Here is an 18,459-nt window from a genome sequence, read left to right as displayed (position 1 = left end):
AAAAGCACAAGAGAAACAGGAAAGATTTACAAGGATTTAACTCCTTCCTTGCAAGGGTTCTTAGAAAGTGTAATCTTAAATCCTGCTGAGAAAAAAGAGCTGCAGTTTCCCTTCACAATCAAGAAACATTTGAGATGCCACTGGGCCCCGAGGGCGAGACCAGAGAGGAAGAGGCTTAAGACTGGCGGTTTTATCCCTTTGGACAGAGGAAGACTGAGCTGCAGAATTTGGAGTGAACGTCTAAGAAGCCATTAAGATTTTAGAGAGTTTTAGTGTAGATGTAAAGGCGGAAGGTCTCTGGAAATTGCCTTTATGAAGCGAGTTGGAGGAGATGCTCGGGAAATCTTCTCATAACAAGTAACAAACTAACATATAAGCTTAGAAAGACAGGTCCTCACAAAGCATATTGTTTATTAACAGCCTTTTTTTAAAACTAATGGTAGTTTAACAGGGAATGATCTCCTAACCTTGGGTATTTAGTTTAGTGTGGGTTGCCTTTCCTTTCTCCCTAATTGTAGTTCCCCTATCCCTATTTTTTCTTGGTAGTTTTTGTAGTATATAAAAAAAATCCCGCTTATATATAAAAAAGAGAGAGAATGTGCATTGACATGCTTCAAGTCAACTTCTGAAACACCAATAATGCAATCTGGAAGCTAGCGTGTGCCCTTTCCCACCGAGTTATGAGCTCCCCTCAAGGATCAGCTGAATATGCAAATAAAGACTATGCCTACCCTTTGATGCATTGTTCTCAGTGGAATGGGCACTCAAATGCACTTTCAAATGTGTCCCATTCACAGGGATTGTATACCAAAGTGCACATTCCGCTGAAAGCAGTTCCACCAACCCAGTGGCCTGCCTGCCTAGTGTCCATACCAGATAGGTCAGGGGGTGGAAGGTTGTCAGCTAAGCAGTCAGTCACTCTTGTTTAACTTAGGACTGCGGGCAAACAGATCCTACTCTACAAAGACAGAGGCAAATGGGGATTTCCTCTAAATCTGGCCTAATCCGTACGCTAGTTCAGTGGGCAGGGGTAGTTGTCCGTATGCCTCCCTCTGTGTGTGTGTGTGTGTGTGTGTGTGTGGCAAAAAAACTTGACCAATCAGGGATTCACTCAGATGGAGAAATGTGATGGCTACTAAGGGGCTAAATGAATTAGTCTACTGTCTTTTGAAGAAGCCATTCAGGATCAGGCCTATATAACTGAAGCAAAAATGGGGGGGAGGCGTCTTTAAACACCTCACCTCCATTTCCCCAGCCACCCTGCCAAGGGAGATAGTAAGACTATCCCACGGGAGAGGAGTGGCACTGGCTGCCAGAGCATTGCTCTGGCCCACTTCGGGTCCAAATGACCCCTGGCTAAGGCAATTCTGCTGAGCAAACCTCCCCGCTGGCTGTAAGCCTCCCACCTCCTCTCCTACACCTGACAGGCAGCTACCTGTCCAGTGTGGGAGGGGGAGGAGTATTAGAAGGCACTGTGGATGCAGGGCTAGCAGGATCACTAAGGCATTGCTGCTGGGGTGGGCTCCCTTGTGGCTTTAAGCACCCTGCACCTATTGCTGCACCTGACAGACAACCACCTGTTAGGTGGAGGAGGTGGGGGGAGCATGTTGGAAGCCATCAGAGAGGCTGGGCCAGCAGCATTACTGCACCTCACAGGTGGTTGTTGGCCATTCCTGATTTCCTCAACTCTCGTTAGCTCTGTGCAGTTTCTTGTAACCTTTTTTTTAAACCTTAGAACATTGAGCTCTGCAGCTGACCAGTCAGAGAACGGGGGGTGCAAGGAGGCAGCAGCCTGGCAGCCACATAGGAATCAATGGGGTGAGCACATTTTACCCCTTTTGACGCCCTTCTTAGTGAGCATCTACGTCGTGGTAGGAGTGTTCTCCCTGAATTTTGTGTTTCTAGGTCCAGCGGTTTGGCCTGGGTGTTGATTTTACGGTGAGGGGACTTTCTTTATATAGATAGATGGTGTATATAGGCAGGGTTGTCGTCCTGTCATTGGTTCTGGAATGTAAAGGTTAACCTTAAAGTGCAATGGTGGGGAAAACTTACTAATGTTTGGTTACAAAAAGCCTTTGTGTGGGAGGGGGCAAGGATAGGGTGCTGAGGTTCTGCAGGATATCATGATAATAAAAATTCCTTAACCAAAAAGGGGTTGGGAACTAATGGTATATGTGGTATTTTGCTTTAAAGAAAGGACAGTTAACAGGTAATACTTCTCCAAGTCAAAAATGGAAGACTTTTATCCCCCCTCAAAATAGTTGTCAGGAAAATTATTCTATATTTGGGTAATCAATTCTGTGTCTACTTTTGTGACCTTCCTGAACTTCCAGTTGAATAATATTGAACAGGCAGAGGAATTCTAAATATTTTTATCAACATGTAAAGCGCCATCAGTCACAAGTTTTAGGCAACGCCTAAGAACACGATTAAATAAAGAGGTACACAAAAGCACTGAGGTGAACTTTGGCCACCAGAGGGTAGTCCTTCTGAAGCAATCCATCTTTATGTCAGCAAATTGCTTACTAATGTGTTGACTTATAAGTAAAATGAAAAGGCTGGAATTTACAACGTATCAATGAATCGGCTGATAAGCTTTTACTGGTTTAATATCCTCCGCGCTTTGCTGCCTGGAGCCACATCAGGTTAGCAACAGAATGTTTGCCCATCTCTATGTGATAAAGTCAAATGGCTAAACAAACTCCCCAGACCATTATACTGTTTGGCGAGATTTAAATTAAAAACTTTGGGAAGGAGTCATGTGGGGAGGAAGGAAGGGCACAAGAGCAAACTCTGCTGTTTTACAAATAATGCACCTAGCGTTCTAAGCAAAGGTCTGGATTTTTAGCTAGACTGGAGATAATGTGATGCATTTGAAAAGGTTTAATTACAGCAATAAAAGGCCATACCTCAATTAGATGACATATACAAGCATAGTTTATAGATAAGGATCAAAGAGACTCACTACCAAAGACAGGGAATTCTAGGCAGCACTTCACTTTCTGTATACACTGGTGTTAAAAATTAGCATAGCTTGGTTGCAGTAACCTTTCCAAGTCTCTTTGATCAAGCTTAGTAAGATCTTGACTGGATTAATGTAAAAAAGCGCTACTGTACCACTGTCAGTGCAATGGAGTATTTTATAAAGGAGTGACATTTCAAACACAGGACCGAACTTTGTGGGATTTTTCCAAAACCCAGTACAAAATGGATTTATATGTTCCTGCCAAAGGAAGTGGATAGATTTTAATACAGTTTACTCAGCCACTGCTTTGTAGCTTCTTTTAACTGCTGTGGTTCACTAGGAGTTTGGGAAGCAAGAAGATAAAAAAAACACAACCTTCCATTTTATAAGCTTCTTTAAATATCTAAAAACAAATGTTTGACAGGAACTGTCCGAGTGCCTCAAGGAAACTGATAAAGCAGCCATCTCCAATGCGTTGCCTGTGGGCATCATGGTGCCCCACGAATGCATTTCCTAGCAACCACTTGCTTACAGGTTGGCTTCAACAGGTATGGCAAGAGGTACAATAATGACCAACCGGCACAGCTGACTGTGCTAAACTGGGGCACTTTAGGATGGGTCAAGGGTTGGGCAGTATGCCCCTCACTGGAATCCCAGTTCCCTCTGAACTGAGGGACTTGACGCATGGTGCCTCAACACAAACCTAAGTCACTTTCCCTAAGCAATATGTTTGCCTGACACACAAACTACAGCGGACTGCAATGGAACTCTTTTTCTGGAGCCTGGCGTGATTGGCTAACAGTGGAGAAGGGAAAAGGTGGTGAATGACAAAGAGAGGGAAGCACTGGTTTTGCAAGGGAAATGCACCACGATAAGCCATTTTGTGATTAGCTCAGCCCCTACGGCAGAGGTTTTGTAACAATGCCCACTACTTCTTCTCAAACTTCCAGAATTGCCTGCAGGCTCAGGAACATCGGGTGCCCTGTGATAAAAGCTGCAAAAACTGGAAATGGGCAGAGTGTGACGCAAGCTTCATATTAAAAATCTATATTTTACTCTATACGTGTAGTGGAGTGCTGTGTGCCCTTATGTGAATCACAACAAATTGCCCCAGTGCTACAGAAGCTTTGCTCTTCTTTTTGAAAGAGAAACACTACTGCTTTTCATTTACCAGTCCTTGAATAGAATGGCATGTAAATAGGTGACCATGTTTGTTCTCATCCATCCATTCACAAAATGTATTAGAACAAGGCTGCTGGGCAGACTGGAATAGAAAAATCCAACTGCTTGGCTCTTATTTAATCTGCAAAGGAACAAGGTGAGGAAATGGGAAAAAGGGGGGGGAGCTGTAACTGTCTGGGATGGGGGAAGATCTGTGATGATCCAGAGGGAAGACAGAAATGCAAAAAATGATAATGCAAAAAATGAAGGGTGGTTAACAAAGGAGTTGAGAGAGACCTATGGAGCTACACAGAGAGAAGAGTTTTCCATGGGGCTGTACAAAGAAGAAAGGGCATGGTCAAAAAGAAAACAATGAGTTAAAACCGCAACAAATGCTCTTCTACTGTTAACGTATAAATGTGATCCTCTTGAAGGCAATTGTTGCTCTTTTTTTCCTGTAACACTGGCCCCCTGAGTTAACTTCAGTTGTGCAGCCTGGGTTAGAGACAAGGAAGTTGAATTTGAAAGGTAAAATGGCTCTCCCCATTCCTAATGTTCTTCTATTTTTTGTGCTCTCTCTCTGTGTGTATGTGTGTGGAGGCTAAGAGGCCTGAACATTCCTTACCCCACCTACAAAACATACGTAGAAGTCTGTTCATGTGGGGCTTGTGTGTGCACCCTGGATGGTGGCCAGGTGTATAATAGCTTTATCTCAACATCCTCTCTGTATTCAACAAATCTTCAGTTCCTCAGCCAACTTGTACAAGCTTCCTTTTAGGATAAAGACTGATCCCTGATTAACATGTTACAATTCTTGATGTGATAAAGTCACCTCGAGGTGGTTTTACACCCTATCAGTTTTGTTAGGGAAATACCTTGTTTGCATGGGCCCTCGCATGGTGAGAGTTGGTATTTACTGTGACTGAGCAAAGCACTCGTGGGCCCTTTGAACTATGCTCTGATTGGTGAGGGAACCACGCATTAGCTGCAACTACTACTGCAAAGTCCTCATGGTAATTCTAGCACATCCGAAGAGTAACATGAATCAAATGTGAGAGGTGAAAATAAAGAGTTCAGATTGGAAGAAACATTCAGCCAAGGTTATGGATTCTGATCATCATCCCCCCCCCCCTGGTTTGAGTGTTGTTATGGATGGAAGGTTTAAAGGAGTATAAAAATACTGTGCAGTAATAAATATTAAGAACATTTGGGTTCACTGTGCCTATTTCATGTCTCTTATGCTGTAGCATCAACACTGTCATTAATTTTTTTTTTTGTGCCATTGGCAGCCTTGTACACACCGAACGGCTACCCGACAAAAGTTATTTTAAATGGGACCTCGTAGAAGAATCTCAGGTGCAGCGGACTGCAAGGAGGGTTCTTCACATCACAAATCAAATGGTTCAAGCTTAAAACCTGAAACACTTAAAGTATTTATAAGTTCTCCTACTAGTTGCTACCAAGGACAAAAGCAAAAGAACACTTCAGCCTGAGGTTAAACTTCTATTTTGTCATATACAGAAGAGAGGGACTATACTGCTAATACACCATATAAAGATACAAAGGTTCCTGTTATAATCAGAAAGGTATCCTTTATTTTGAATAATTAGCTGACCTTTGACTTATTTTTATAATACCATAAAAATTTCAAGAAGGAAGAAGAGGTAGATAAGCCAGAGCTAAAAATGTCCCACATACCTTTTCTTCAAAGAATTTTTTCCGCAATTTGGGATCTTTTGGAGGCACTGTTTTTCTCAGATTCTTATACCATTTTCTAACAATGTACCCTCTCCAGCAAGCCTGAATTCTGAGGGACAAAATATTACAGATTGTTTATGGGTTCAAACAGCTGCAGTGAAATCTAGAACAGCCTAGAGATGCGTCCAGTGGCACCTTAGAGACCAACACAATGTATAAAATCTAGAAATACGGGTTTCAGGTGGAGGCTTTACATTTGCTCTTGTGGAAGCTGCCGCCTGTAATAACTTATTCATGTTCTTTATACCCTGACTTTCTCCCCAGTGAGGACCCAAGGCAGGTTTCATCATCACCCTCTCCTACACTTTCTCCTTGTAACAGCCAAGTGAGGTTGTTTCAGCTAAGGGTGTGTGACTGACCCAAGGTCAATACAGCATAAGCTCTCATGGCATCACAGTGACTTGAACATGAGGTCTCCCAAATCCTGAACGGACACTAACCACCACGGCACACTGGCCTATAAGCAGGTCTAATGGTCCACAGTGGTCTATTTCTGTAGGTGGTGGTGGCTACTTTAAAAGAACAGCTCACCACTGAGATGGCTGTCCAGGACCCACAGTGCTCAGCAGATGTAAGGCTGCAACTCTGATTTCAGAATTCATTGGCACTAGCCCCTTCATTTTCTTTCTTTACTCAACTACAGCAAGTTATCTCACAGTTACAAAAGTTAGTCCTACTCTGAAAGTCTTAGGTGTTTCCCATAAGCATCCTGGGTTGTGTGGTCTTCCCACTGCTGATGTGGCTGCTGATAAAGTGCAGGGGCAATGGGCCTTCCACAGGGCAGGTTCTCTGCCCCAGCACTGTCCATCCCCCCAAGCTACTGAGGCTTTTACAATTTTTTTAAAAGGACCAGAAATTTCATATTGTTATAGTGATATATCATTGTACCAATAGGTGTAACAGGCTTTTTGAATCCCCAGATTTCATTTACAAATTAACTCTACTGTAGCCCCTTCCATTGCAAAGATATGTCTTTCCCCTTATATCTCTGCAATGGGAAGGACTAGAGACATTTTTAAAAAATGAAACCTAGGGATTCAGAGTACCTGTGACACTTACTGTTACAATGATGGATCAGTGTAACAATATGAAAGTGCTGATTAAAAAAAAATGGTAGGGAGGGAATGGCTTCCACAGGGGCAGTGTTAGGGGAAATGGCTGTCATGTGGGTGGAAAATTCAGATCACCCACACATCTACGCTTTACTGGAGTATTTCCTAAAGCCTCGGAGCAAAGCAGGTTTGAGAAAGATCGGAGAAAAGCTGGGAAAACCTGGAAAATGCACCACAGTGCTGTGGGAAGCAGGAAACCCCCTGCTCTGTCTCCCAACAGCATTAAACCTGGGACCCATATAACCCATGTAGAAATGGCCCCTGTTACTGATTTTTGTACCAGTTATTACCAGTGTTCCCTCTAAGCTGAGATAGTGTGAGCTAGCTCACAGTTTCTTTAGCCTCCGGCTCACGCATTTTTGTCTTAGCTCAGGAAGGATGGCTTCAGAGCAAACTAATTTATGCAGTAGCTAAATCGCTCACTCACAACTTTAATGTCAGTAGCTCACAAAGTAGAATTATTTTTGCTCACAGGACTCCACAGCTTAGAGGGAGCATTGGTTATTACTACTAAATATTCTATAGTTAATGACATTTTTATGGCTCTTCCAAACTCCAGGAAGCTGTTGAGAACCTCCATGCTGCAGTACAGAAAATGAACTGTCAGTGTTTTTAATTTTTTTAAAATTATACTTTAAAAAGTACACAAATGACAATGGGTTAGAAGGAGTTATATTGGAGGCTTCAAGTGATGTCACAAGCACTAACCTTTGACATGTACAGAGCCACACTTTGCATAGCACTCACCAATGCTTATTTGCGGGGGGAAATATTAAATTCCAGCATCTCATTATTTTGAATGCTGGGGAATTGCAACCCCACCCCCTCCACCACTCTAGCAAATTCATCACCATCACTTGCAAACACTCCCCGAAAAGCAACTCCTAAATCTCTAGTTTCCCCATAAACATTTGCATAGAAGGTTTTCTATAACTCTTGAAATACACATAAAATGGGGGGGGGGGGATGACCACAAGAGCCATCCTCTAATTCTCGAGATTTAACACAACACCCATCACCGCATAGTATCTCCTACAAATACAGGCTTTTCAACAAACGTTTCTCAGTGAAAACAGTTTTGTCATTTGCCAGTCATCCTTACCTTGTAGCACACTTTATTCTAAATAGGCGTGCTCCATCATGAATTACTCGAGTTTGATACTGGATCTTTCTACACATTGGACAGGTCTTTTTACCTGCAAATCTTTCAAAAGCTTTCAGGCATGCCTAGAAAAATAACACGGTTTTTACTTTAAATCTGCTTGAAATGGTTTTTTTTCCAGCTTTATTCACAAAACTTGGGGGATACAGTGTGCTAAGCATGATAACCTGCAACAGGAGAAAGGGAGGATACACAACACAAAAGTCTAGAAAGATATCATTCCAAAATAACAGCTGGGGGGAGGAGCAACCTCTGTCTTTCTTGACCAGCTCTTGGTTCTTCCATGTTCTCTATAAGCCGTGTGCCATCCTTATCAGAACTGGGTGGAGCACCGTGCAGAAATGAGACTGCTCAACGACTTTATATTATATTTAGAAAGCAGAATTTGTTCTTTCATGGCTATATGAATTGCTCTAATAGAACAGCTGATGAAGCTATTTGCTACCTGTTGTTAACTCTGACGAGCTAATTTTTTTGCTATTTTATCAACAATTAAGGGATTCAATGTTACACTCAATTACATATGCTGAATGTCCTTTGACCTAAAAGCACATACCTAGATGCATCCCTGACAGTACAATATTTGCGATGTTCTTATGTATACAAACTATTATGTTTTCAAAAAAGATAAAAGACCCATCGTGAAAGATTATACCTGAACTATTATTGCTTTACGTAATAGAGAAGCGAGTGGCTTATGCCAGTCACCAAAGTAGCAAAAAATCTATAGACAAAATGGGGAGACCCCTGAGCAAGTAAGAACACTTGGCCACACATCAGGATGATGTGCAAACCAACAAAGAAAAACCAAGCAAAACCCCTAATGAAGACTGATTACATTAAAGGTAAAGGTTCCCTTGCTCGAAAGCCAGTCGAGTCCGACTCTAGGGTTGCGGTACTCATCTCCGTTTCAAAGCCGAAGAGCCAGCGCTATCCGAAGACGTTTCCATGGTCATGTGGCCGGCATGACTAAACACCAAGGCGCACGGAACGCTATTACCTTCCCACCGAAGTGGTACCTATTTATCTACTTGCAATTTCTTGCTTTCGAACTGCTAGGTTGGCAGGAGCTGGAACTAGGGACGGGAGCTCACTCCATCATGCGGCACCCTCGGGTCTCGAACTGCTGAACTACTGATCTTCTACAGCCTGCAGTTCAGCGTCTTAACCACTTGAGCCACCGCATTACATTACCGGAGATATAAAATGCTGGCTAGCTGAGTGTCAGCTAGAGAGAAACAGGCTTGTTAAAGCTGCAGAGGGCTTATAGAATCTTGACATGGGAGATTTTGACCCCTGATTTGTTCCCTTTAACAGCAATCTATGATTCAGTGAGTCAGTAGTAGAGCACCTGCTTTGTACGCAGAAAGCCTGTGACATCTCTGATTCAAAGCATCTCAGGTGGCAAGTGTTGGGAAAGACCTTTTGCGGCCTGTGGTTCTGGAGAGCTGCTGCCAATTACAGTAGACAGTGCTGAGCTCAATGGACCAAACGTCTGGCTTAGTATTAAGCAGCTTTGTATGTTCATGAATCCTTTCACTACAGAACCAAAAGCAGTCCGCCCTCTGAGAAGGCTGGAGTTTCTGCATATTCGAGGACCTCACAGGCATGCCAAAAAATATCTGTACATTAAAAATAAAATATTTCCTCCAGGGGTCATTTCGTAGAAAAAGAGCTAGGGGAACTCATTAGCATAACTCATTAGCATATGCCACACCCCCTGACATCACCAGAAGTGTGTCCTCCCCACAGCCGGCGGCGACCTCCAGCGGGCACCAGCAGGGAGCTCCAGGCCCCGCCCTCCCGCACCTCACCCGGGGGGATGGCGTCCCCCCGCATCCCCCCCCAAATGACCCCTGATTTCCTCCCCCAAGGCCTGATGAGGGTTGTGCATACAATAGGAGGCATGGAATCTTGACAGCAGCTGAGTCAGTTAAGGGGGCGGGGGGAAGAAAACAAACTTAGAGATGTAACATTGCTGCCTCAAGCCTGTAAGGACTCCAAGCATCCAGGAGGAGGAGATTTCTCTCTTGTTTATCCCCTGTTCCCCCTGACTTCTCACAGCCCTTCCCCCTGTCTGTTGTGTTTCAAACGGTTCCAACAATTTAATTTATATTAACCAACAAAGTGCAAGTTAAAAGACTGATATGCTGCACATTTTACTTTAAATAGCTTACAAGGGGGTTTACTTACTCTGTGAAACACATGTGAACATGACAGAAGCACCTGTTCGGAGAAAAATGAAACTACCTTGAAACTTACAGATGTTCAGAAAATGTATTCCATGGTAACAACTACTGAATACCCAAAGCATGGCAAATAAGGAGATGTTCTCATTACAAAAACAGAAAATTGCAAGAGTTAGATTTTTATGTCTACAAAAGAATTTCCCAACTGTATTTAAGCAATTTTGCTAAAGTAAACAATGGCCCCGTTCACACGGGCCGGATATCGCGCGGGGGGGAGGCGTGGCTAATTGTCCCGGCGCAGTTTGACCCGCGATTACGCGATCAGACATGCCGGCGGCACACCACGGGTCCTTCTCTCGGCGCCGGCAGGTAAACGAGGGACCGGAGGGGAATGCCGTGCGCCGGTGCGATCACACTATGGGAGTCTGGAGGCAGCCCATGGCAAACGTTTACTAGTACCTGGGAGGTACTAGTCTTTTAACTCGCATTGTCGGCGGTAAGCCACGGGTGCGCTCCACTTCCCAGATGTTGGGGTGTGATCGCGCCCGGATAATCCGCCCACCATCCGTGCCTCTCCCACGGCAACTTTGCTGTGTGACCGGGGCCTGTAGTAGGAAACCAAGAGACAGAATTTGCAGGGCAACCTAACTACTTTTGAAACTTCCTAAGTTTCAGAAGTAGTTTGCAATATGACACGGGGGAAAGGGTGGGGTGCTGTAAAAGAAATGTAAATCTAAAGCCCTATCAGGCATAGGTAAACAGCTGCACAATTATTTACATCCAAGTTTTATTATTTTAAATGGGAAAGTGTTCAACAACTTAAATAAATCTTGCTACACTGATAAATAAACATTTAGGTTGGACATACTTATGTCTTATTGTGCCACCAAAGAAGCAAAATGTCACCCACTGTTGTTGACATAAATGATTATTACAGATGTTTAGGACAGAGATGTAAAAAGGTTTTATTGCAGTAGCTGTAAAAGAATAAAAATAGTGATTTCTATTCATTGTCAGTGGGCGTTAAAATTTTCCTCGTTTCAAAAATACTCGAATTCAAGAAGATAGTGCTTCTTAGCATTTTTTAAATGAGTGCTTGCAAGCATTATGAAATTCTTCCTTATATGATCCAAATTCTGAATAATCATAAGTGATTTCTAGTCAGGCAAAAAATATTGCCTTCAATTAAAAAATAGAAAATTATGGCAAGAAGTACTGCAGAAACAGTGAAGATGAAGAATGCAGTGTGTCCTATTTAGCTGGCAGACACAAAACGATTAGCAGCCAATAGTCGGATGGAAAGGAAACCAACTAGACTGCCTGTATTTTTTGCTGAGTCTAGAAAGATATGTGCTTTCACAGAAGTACATTTTTGTTCAATGTACTCCATTACCAAATTAGTGATAGCCATGGAATCCCACATGGTAATAAACCATGTCTTGTAATGGTGTCACTTGCATGATGACTCAAAATATCATATAGATGAGGTGCTATGGGTCAACACTGTTGCATCAGAGATGTGCAATGGTACTGAGGCCTGGAATTAGATGAGAACATGCCTGCTTGATGAAGGGAAATGTAGGAACATAAAGGAACTGAAAGGCCCTACCTCTGGAGGTATGATGAGGCCTAAACCTGGCCTATTTCTAGTAGCTTAAGGTGTCTATATAAGAATGCAGAAGTGTGTTCTTGGTACAGTACTGAAGAAATGACTCCGACAACTGACATGATTGCTCCTAGGTTACCTCTCTCATGTCTATGAGCCTGGGCAGCCCTTGGTTTACTGATGGGCTGCAGATGATGAAAAGACAAGGGAAACTGTTTCAGTGACACTGGAGAAAGACTTGTGATGAACCTGACAAGGCATGGGTCAAAGCTCATTTTAAAGCCTACCCTGGGACAGTGACAGGGGTGAAGAAACAATACTTCTCAGCCACTATTACAGCCACACAATGTAGACCTGCAGAACTCTTTGGGGTGGTTGGGGCCTATTGGTTTCCAGCCTACAGGAGGTGGACTGCTGTGCAGCTCCCTTACACTCCACATTAGCAGTGACAGGATTGGATGGTCATAGGATGTCCACTTGTCCAGTTATATGGGATACCTTTCAGATGCTGTTACATCTAGTTTGGCCTAGAGAGACCATGCAATTCAACCCAAAGGAGTAAAACACTGTAATCTTCAATTAGCTTCTCTAAACTGGATGTGGTGCTTGTTATAGACAGTGATTGTAGTCAGCAGTCCAACATATTTAAACTTTACTTTGCAAGAAAGGTGGCTATTCTTAGGTAAACAAAGTATCTACTATAGGACTGTCGTGAGTCAGTCAGGGGAGGAGGAATTCACAGGAGAAGAGGAATCCTGCTCTGAATCAGCAGAAGCTGGCAAGCAAGAAGATGAACTGCAGGCTAGGCACAGTTCACAGCTGAAAGCTGATGCAGAGCCACCAGCCCCTTCCAACAGATGAAACCCAGGTGGTCGTTACGCAGTGCTCCCTCTAAGCTGAGTTAGTGTGAGCTAGCTCACAGTTTTCTAGCCTCTGACTCACACATTTTTGTTTTAGCTGAGGAAGGAGGGCTCCAGAGCAAACTAATTTATGAAACAGCCAAATTGCTCACTCACAACTTTAATGCCAGTAGCTTACAAAGTAGAATTTTTGCTCACAGGACTCCATAGCTTAGAGGGAGCACTGGTTACCAGCCCTCCAGTTTCACTCACACCCTTTGTGCATGGAGATGAAGGCTTAGAATGGAGCTTCAGGAAAGAAGACAAAGCGCATGTCTCCTGGCCCGACACCAGCTGCTTGCTGATGATGAGCAGCTGCAGGGTTACTCCCAAGCAGCTGGCTGCAAGTAAGCCCTTCCAGCAGAGGCCTATAAAAGCCAGTTAAGGGAGACTGCTTGATGTGGAAGCAGCAAGTCATCACCCAGTGAACTCTGCAACCACAGCTCCTGACTCTGCTTTGCTCCAGTGACCTTTGGACTGGATTTGGATCTCGGACTTGCTTACTTTTGTGTATGAGTCTGGACTGAATGACTCTGCCTTGTCTGAGTTCTGGAACCCTGACTTGGACTGACATTGATTACTGACTCTGGACTCTGACTGTACCTAGCTCTTGACAAGAACAAAGAATACCTGTGGCTGAAGTGCAAATTCTTCTCTGCATATGGCACAAGGGTGTACAGAATCTCCTTGTTTTATGGATCGTTGCTTCACATGCTCCCATTCATCTGTTGTTAGTGGAAATGCAGGAGGCTCCACCAAGCCAAGTTTCTGAGCTATAAGTGAAGCCCAAAATGTAGTAATGGAGCACATTTTAAAACATTTATTTTTACTTTATCTAAGCATCTCCATTACCAAGTATATTTTAAAAGCTTTATATCTATATTCATTAGCTACTCATTGGAGTTCTTTAAAGACAAGCTTTGAGAGAATCATTAATGTTGCTCATATGCTATTAAGTGATCTGTCAAAATTCCAGATTGTCAGAATGGATAGCCAGTCCATGAGTTTGAGGTTTAAATGTCCCAAGTTTAGATGTCTTACTGAGCAATCAAAATCATGAATCATGCTAGGCAAAGTTTATGGGGAAACAGACAGGCTGGCATCCCAAACTGGAAGCCAAAAAGAAAATTTGGTCTTAGACAATATAACTCCTAAATATATGGGCAACGTGAGTGCCTATGCAGAGATACACATGCTGATACACACTCAAACCAACCTTTAAATCTGATATTCATGTTTTACATTCACTGTGTTAAAATTCATTAATAATCAGACACAGAGAGAATCATGATAATGTTAACAATGTACATGATTGCACTCTATCCTGTATTTTATCATTTTAATACATGAGGGACACAGGACATTCATTCATTTTTATTTACCCTTAAGCCTTACTTGTTCAGATAGACAGACATGCCATTTAAGATAAGAATTTAGCAGATAAACTGTATTTTTCCCATCCAAGCGGTACCTATGAAAGTCATTAGTAAAACTACCAGCTGAGAGCTGGGTGGTGTTAAGCAAAACCCAGAATCACAATCAGATAGATCATAACATCTAGTTCTGTAGATTTCTAATCATATCCCTTTATTTAATTGTCATACCTACTGCAGCATAGAAAGCACCCTGCATTTTTTGGAAAATGCACAGATGGTACTTAAATGCAGACTGACATGTAAACCCAGGATTAATCTGTCCTGTCAGAATTCACTCCTCCAGCTAGCGACTCAGTCATCAAACCAATTCAACAGAGTGTTCTTTGAAGGGCTCGTGCTGTCATTTATGGAAGATCTGGCCGATCTCAATGGTTTGGAGAGAGCCTTTCTCATATCTTATATATTATAATGATTTTCTTTTTTTTTTGATACTGTACAACAGTAACAACTTGTTCCACGGTCTGGGGCTAAATAATCTGACTGCGTTAGAATTTGTGTTGGTAATTTGGATTGGACTAGGCAGTCGTTCAACTTGATTCAGCTACCCTGAGGTAGAATCCTACCACAGATCTCTTCAACTTTGGGCTAATGTGAAACATCCAGCATTTTTTGTTGTTGACACAACCATGCTCTTAGGAATGTAAATAACAAAAGGGCATCATTCATGGCTGTTCCTTTTCCAGACAATGCAACTATTGATCTCCTTGCCAGTGACAAATCCCATCATACCTCTCACACCTCTAGTACCTGGGCCATTATCCAGCAGACACCATTCAGATGATCTTACAACTGTTAGGACTGCACTGTCTTGCAGTGGAGAATCACAGCTTTTGAAAACAGTAGTTTGAGTGAGAGTAAAATGAGGAAAGAAATATAAAGCTGACTTAACAAAGTTCTACGAATGGGTTAATGACAGTGATGCAGAAATTTACAAAGTGGGAAAACGGTAAAAGTGGATGGAGGCTGGGCAGGTTTTCCTGATTGTTAGTCAGATAATATAACATGTTACCTCGTAACACCATTATGTGTTGCCTCTGTAACTCCTGTTTCCTGAGGCAGGATTCCAAATTCCCGCATCCATGCATTTTATTCTAAGGCATGTCTATTTCTTGATTTGAAGAAGGTGTTTAACTACAGGCGTAATTCATAGGTTTGCCTCCAAATCATTATGAAAAATTAACTTGTACAATTTTGAGCAAAGGGTAGGTAAAGGTTAAGTACAAATACTATGCCCAGACTAGTAAACTGTCTTTTGCAAAAGCAATAATTGCCCAGGAGCCGATGCTATTATCTCAGTGACAATTCAAATACAATTCTGAATGATCATTCAAGAAAACTGCTGCTTACCTGTGACTATCCCTAGGTACACACATTGGGTATGCCCATGTGAGCACGCTCCTCCCACACCACCAGCCATACTGCGTGCACAGATAAAGGGAAGGGGAATGGATGAATTGTGCCTATGTCTTCAAAGTTTCTTGCACATAGAACCTCTGCGATCAGAGACACTATACCTTTGAATAGTAAATACCCAGGACAGGTAATACAGGTGCTGTTGCCATCACACTCTGCTTGCAATCTGCTCCGAAGCATCTGACTGGCCAACAGTTGGAAACAGAATGCTGGAGACCAAACTACAGGGACCTGACTGGAAGATCTAGCAGGGCTCTTCTTAAGTTCATGTGCTAAATTGCAGCATGGGAAACAACATCTTCATATATATGGAAACATCTTCATATATATATGGAAACAGCATCTATCTGATTAATTTCACAATAAGCAAAAATGACATACTGGAGCATGATGATTTACCTAATGTAAGAGGCTGAGGACAAGGATCGAGGACATATTCTTGTTCTGGGTCTTCATTTTCTTGTTGGTGACTACCTGTTTTTCTCAGTCCGGTATCTATTAATGCTCTGACGTTCCCTTTGTTCACAGGTTTGTATGCGTTCTTTTTATTCTGTGCCTTTGATTTAAAATGATCGGCTAATGAAAGATTCTTGAGCTGAAGATTATGTAAAATGTGGTCTTGTAATGCCACAGCAGTAAGCGCTACAGATTCTTGTTTGCAGGAACTCCCCTAAATAAAGTTTCATAATTATTATTATAAATTACTCCTGTATGTGTACGTTATGTACAGCATATTAAACAACAAAAGAAATTCAGCCCTCAGCCAATGATGTTTTTTTAACTTGACAGAGGCTTTATAAAGCCCATAACTACTCCCATGCTTGAAGTCTTACTAATATACAATTACCATAATATGAAACCTAAGATTGATGTTTCTTGACACATCCTAACTTTAACTTATATAAAGGCAAGAGAAATCTTTGATTTATCATTTATATTAAATAAAATAGCAGCAATTTTTAAACTTTTAATTACCGAACCCATAATTATTATGTGCAATAAACTCATTATACACTATAAAAGTTTGGCATGCCTAAACAGATTTTGTTTCTGTATAATTAAAAACACAACCTAAGGCTACTTCTGCCTTCCAAAGAAACTGTGCATTAAAGAAATAATGCTCGTAGACAATATATTATATACATTAAGAAAGCTTATTCATAATGCCTTTTTTAATGCCTACATCTTTTAGCATGTTTTACAACCATAGGATCCATGCACCTTGTAGTATTTCTTTTGCATTACTGGAACTGGAGGCAGTGATGATTTCCTGATGTTCGAAACCAAGCGATGCTCCCCTGATTTGAACTATTGATAGCTGAATGCTTGTAGTCCTAAAACAACAAATACAAAATGCTAGAGGAGTTAGTGGACATGCCAATACAAAACATGGGGAGTATGTGGAGCACACTGTCAAAGTGCTGATGTTGCCATGGGGGCATGGCGGGGCAGATCGGCCTATTAGGCTGTGTGGGGGTTCTAGTGCCACGGCCAATCCCCACAGAACACAACAGTCATATATATTTTGTTGATTTAAATGCCAACATGCAGTGGCTAAAATGACTGGAGAAGGAGGCTTAGGTGAACAGACCTCAAGGGGAACTTGTGATGTGTTCTAAAATAAAAGTATATCCACGCCTCACTTTTGTTCTGAGCTCCTCGTCAGAGATTTAATACTTTACCTTGTGTCTGGGTGTCTTGTACGGTTTGTAAGAATCTCACACACAAAATGGAGTCATGAGATCAAACCCCAAAGCTCCTCACCTTTCTCAGAAAATGTAGGCAACTGGAGACACTCTGAATTACATAGTCAATGAAGTCCCCAGAATAGAAGTCTGCTGTTGACTTAACACTTTTTCTCTCTCTCCTGAAATTCAAAGCATGAATAGACCAGCCAGCAGCTGTTCTTTATTCCCCACAAGCTAAAATGTGAAACGTTTTTGCTCAGTCTTCTAACCATCTGCGGCTACCAACTCTGCACTCAGTTATGGTATCTGACAGGAATGTCCTCCACACTTACTCTTTGCTTTGCATTGAGTACAAATCTCGCATTTTTTGATACGCTTTTGGAGTATGAACCACACTGATATATGTTTTTAAGTATACTTACTTGGTGGAGGAAAGTACCTTCAAGTCAAAGCTGACTTATGGAGACCCCATACGGTTTTCAAGGCAAGGGACATTCAGAGGTGGTTTGCCAATTCCTTGGAAGTATGAAATTATTGCTTGACATCAATATGACTTGCATCCAAGGAAGCATGTGCGCCAGGCCGAGTTGCAAGTTCCACTGAAACACACTGAACAATGCACTTTCAATACACTTTGCTGCTTGATTTTACTGTATGAAACACTAAAATACTCTTGCAAATAGTGTTGCCAGCCTCCAGGCAGGGCCTGGAGATCTCCTGGAATTACAACTGAACTCCAGACCACAGATATCAGATCCCCTGAAGAAAATGGCTGCCTTGGAGAGTGGACTCTATGGCATTACATGAAGCGAAGCCTCTTCAAATCTTATCCGCTCTTTGGGTGCAGCTACTTAAGTCTGATTCCCCAAGGCATCTGGCGATAAGCCAGGTGGATATAGTGGAATGCTTGCTGAGAAAGCTGGGAATGGATAACAAGTCTGGATTTACTGGGCATAAATGACATCTGTCACCTCACTGATCGCCATGGTTGATTCAGATGATCTGTTCCCTTCCTCCTTCACTGCTCCATGTGCGTCCCTCCCGAAGCTGCGAGCTCCATTGGAGGACGA

General features: G+C 42.4%; 1 protein-coding gene across 1 annotated transcript in view; it reads right to left on the bottom strand.

Annotated features, from left to right (window-relative positions):
- Positions 1-16,943, bottom strand: part of RNF32 (ring finger protein 32) — a 19,471-nt gene extending 2,528 nt beyond the window's left edge. The window contains exons 1-6 of the mRNA XM_015415077.1: positions 16,923-16,943; positions 16,101-16,371; positions 13,483-13,625; positions 10,352-10,384; positions 8,099-8,223; positions 5,825-5,933 (exon numbers count right to left, since the gene is read on the bottom strand). Coding sequence (XP_015270563.1) covers positions 5,825-5,933; positions 8,099-8,223; positions 10,352-10,384; positions 13,483-13,625; positions 16,101-16,371; positions 16,923-16,943 — 702 coding nt within the window. The remainder of the gene's footprint in view (positions 1-5,824; positions 5,934-8,098; positions 8,224-10,351; positions 10,385-13,482; positions 13,626-16,100; positions 16,372-16,922) is intronic.
- Positions 16,944-18,459: the final 1,516 nt, after the last annotated feature.

This window comes from Gekko japonicus, unplaced genomic scaffold, assembly GCF_001447785.1.
Source record: "Gekko japonicus isolate JY-2015 unplaced genomic scaffold, Gekko_japonicus_V1.1 scaffold1771, whole genome shotgun sequence".
NCBI classification, from domain to species: domain Eukaryota; kingdom Metazoa; phylum Chordata; class Lepidosauria; order Squamata; family Gekkonidae; genus Gekko; species Gekko japonicus.
This window is presented reverse-complemented; position numbering and strand designations above follow the sequence as displayed.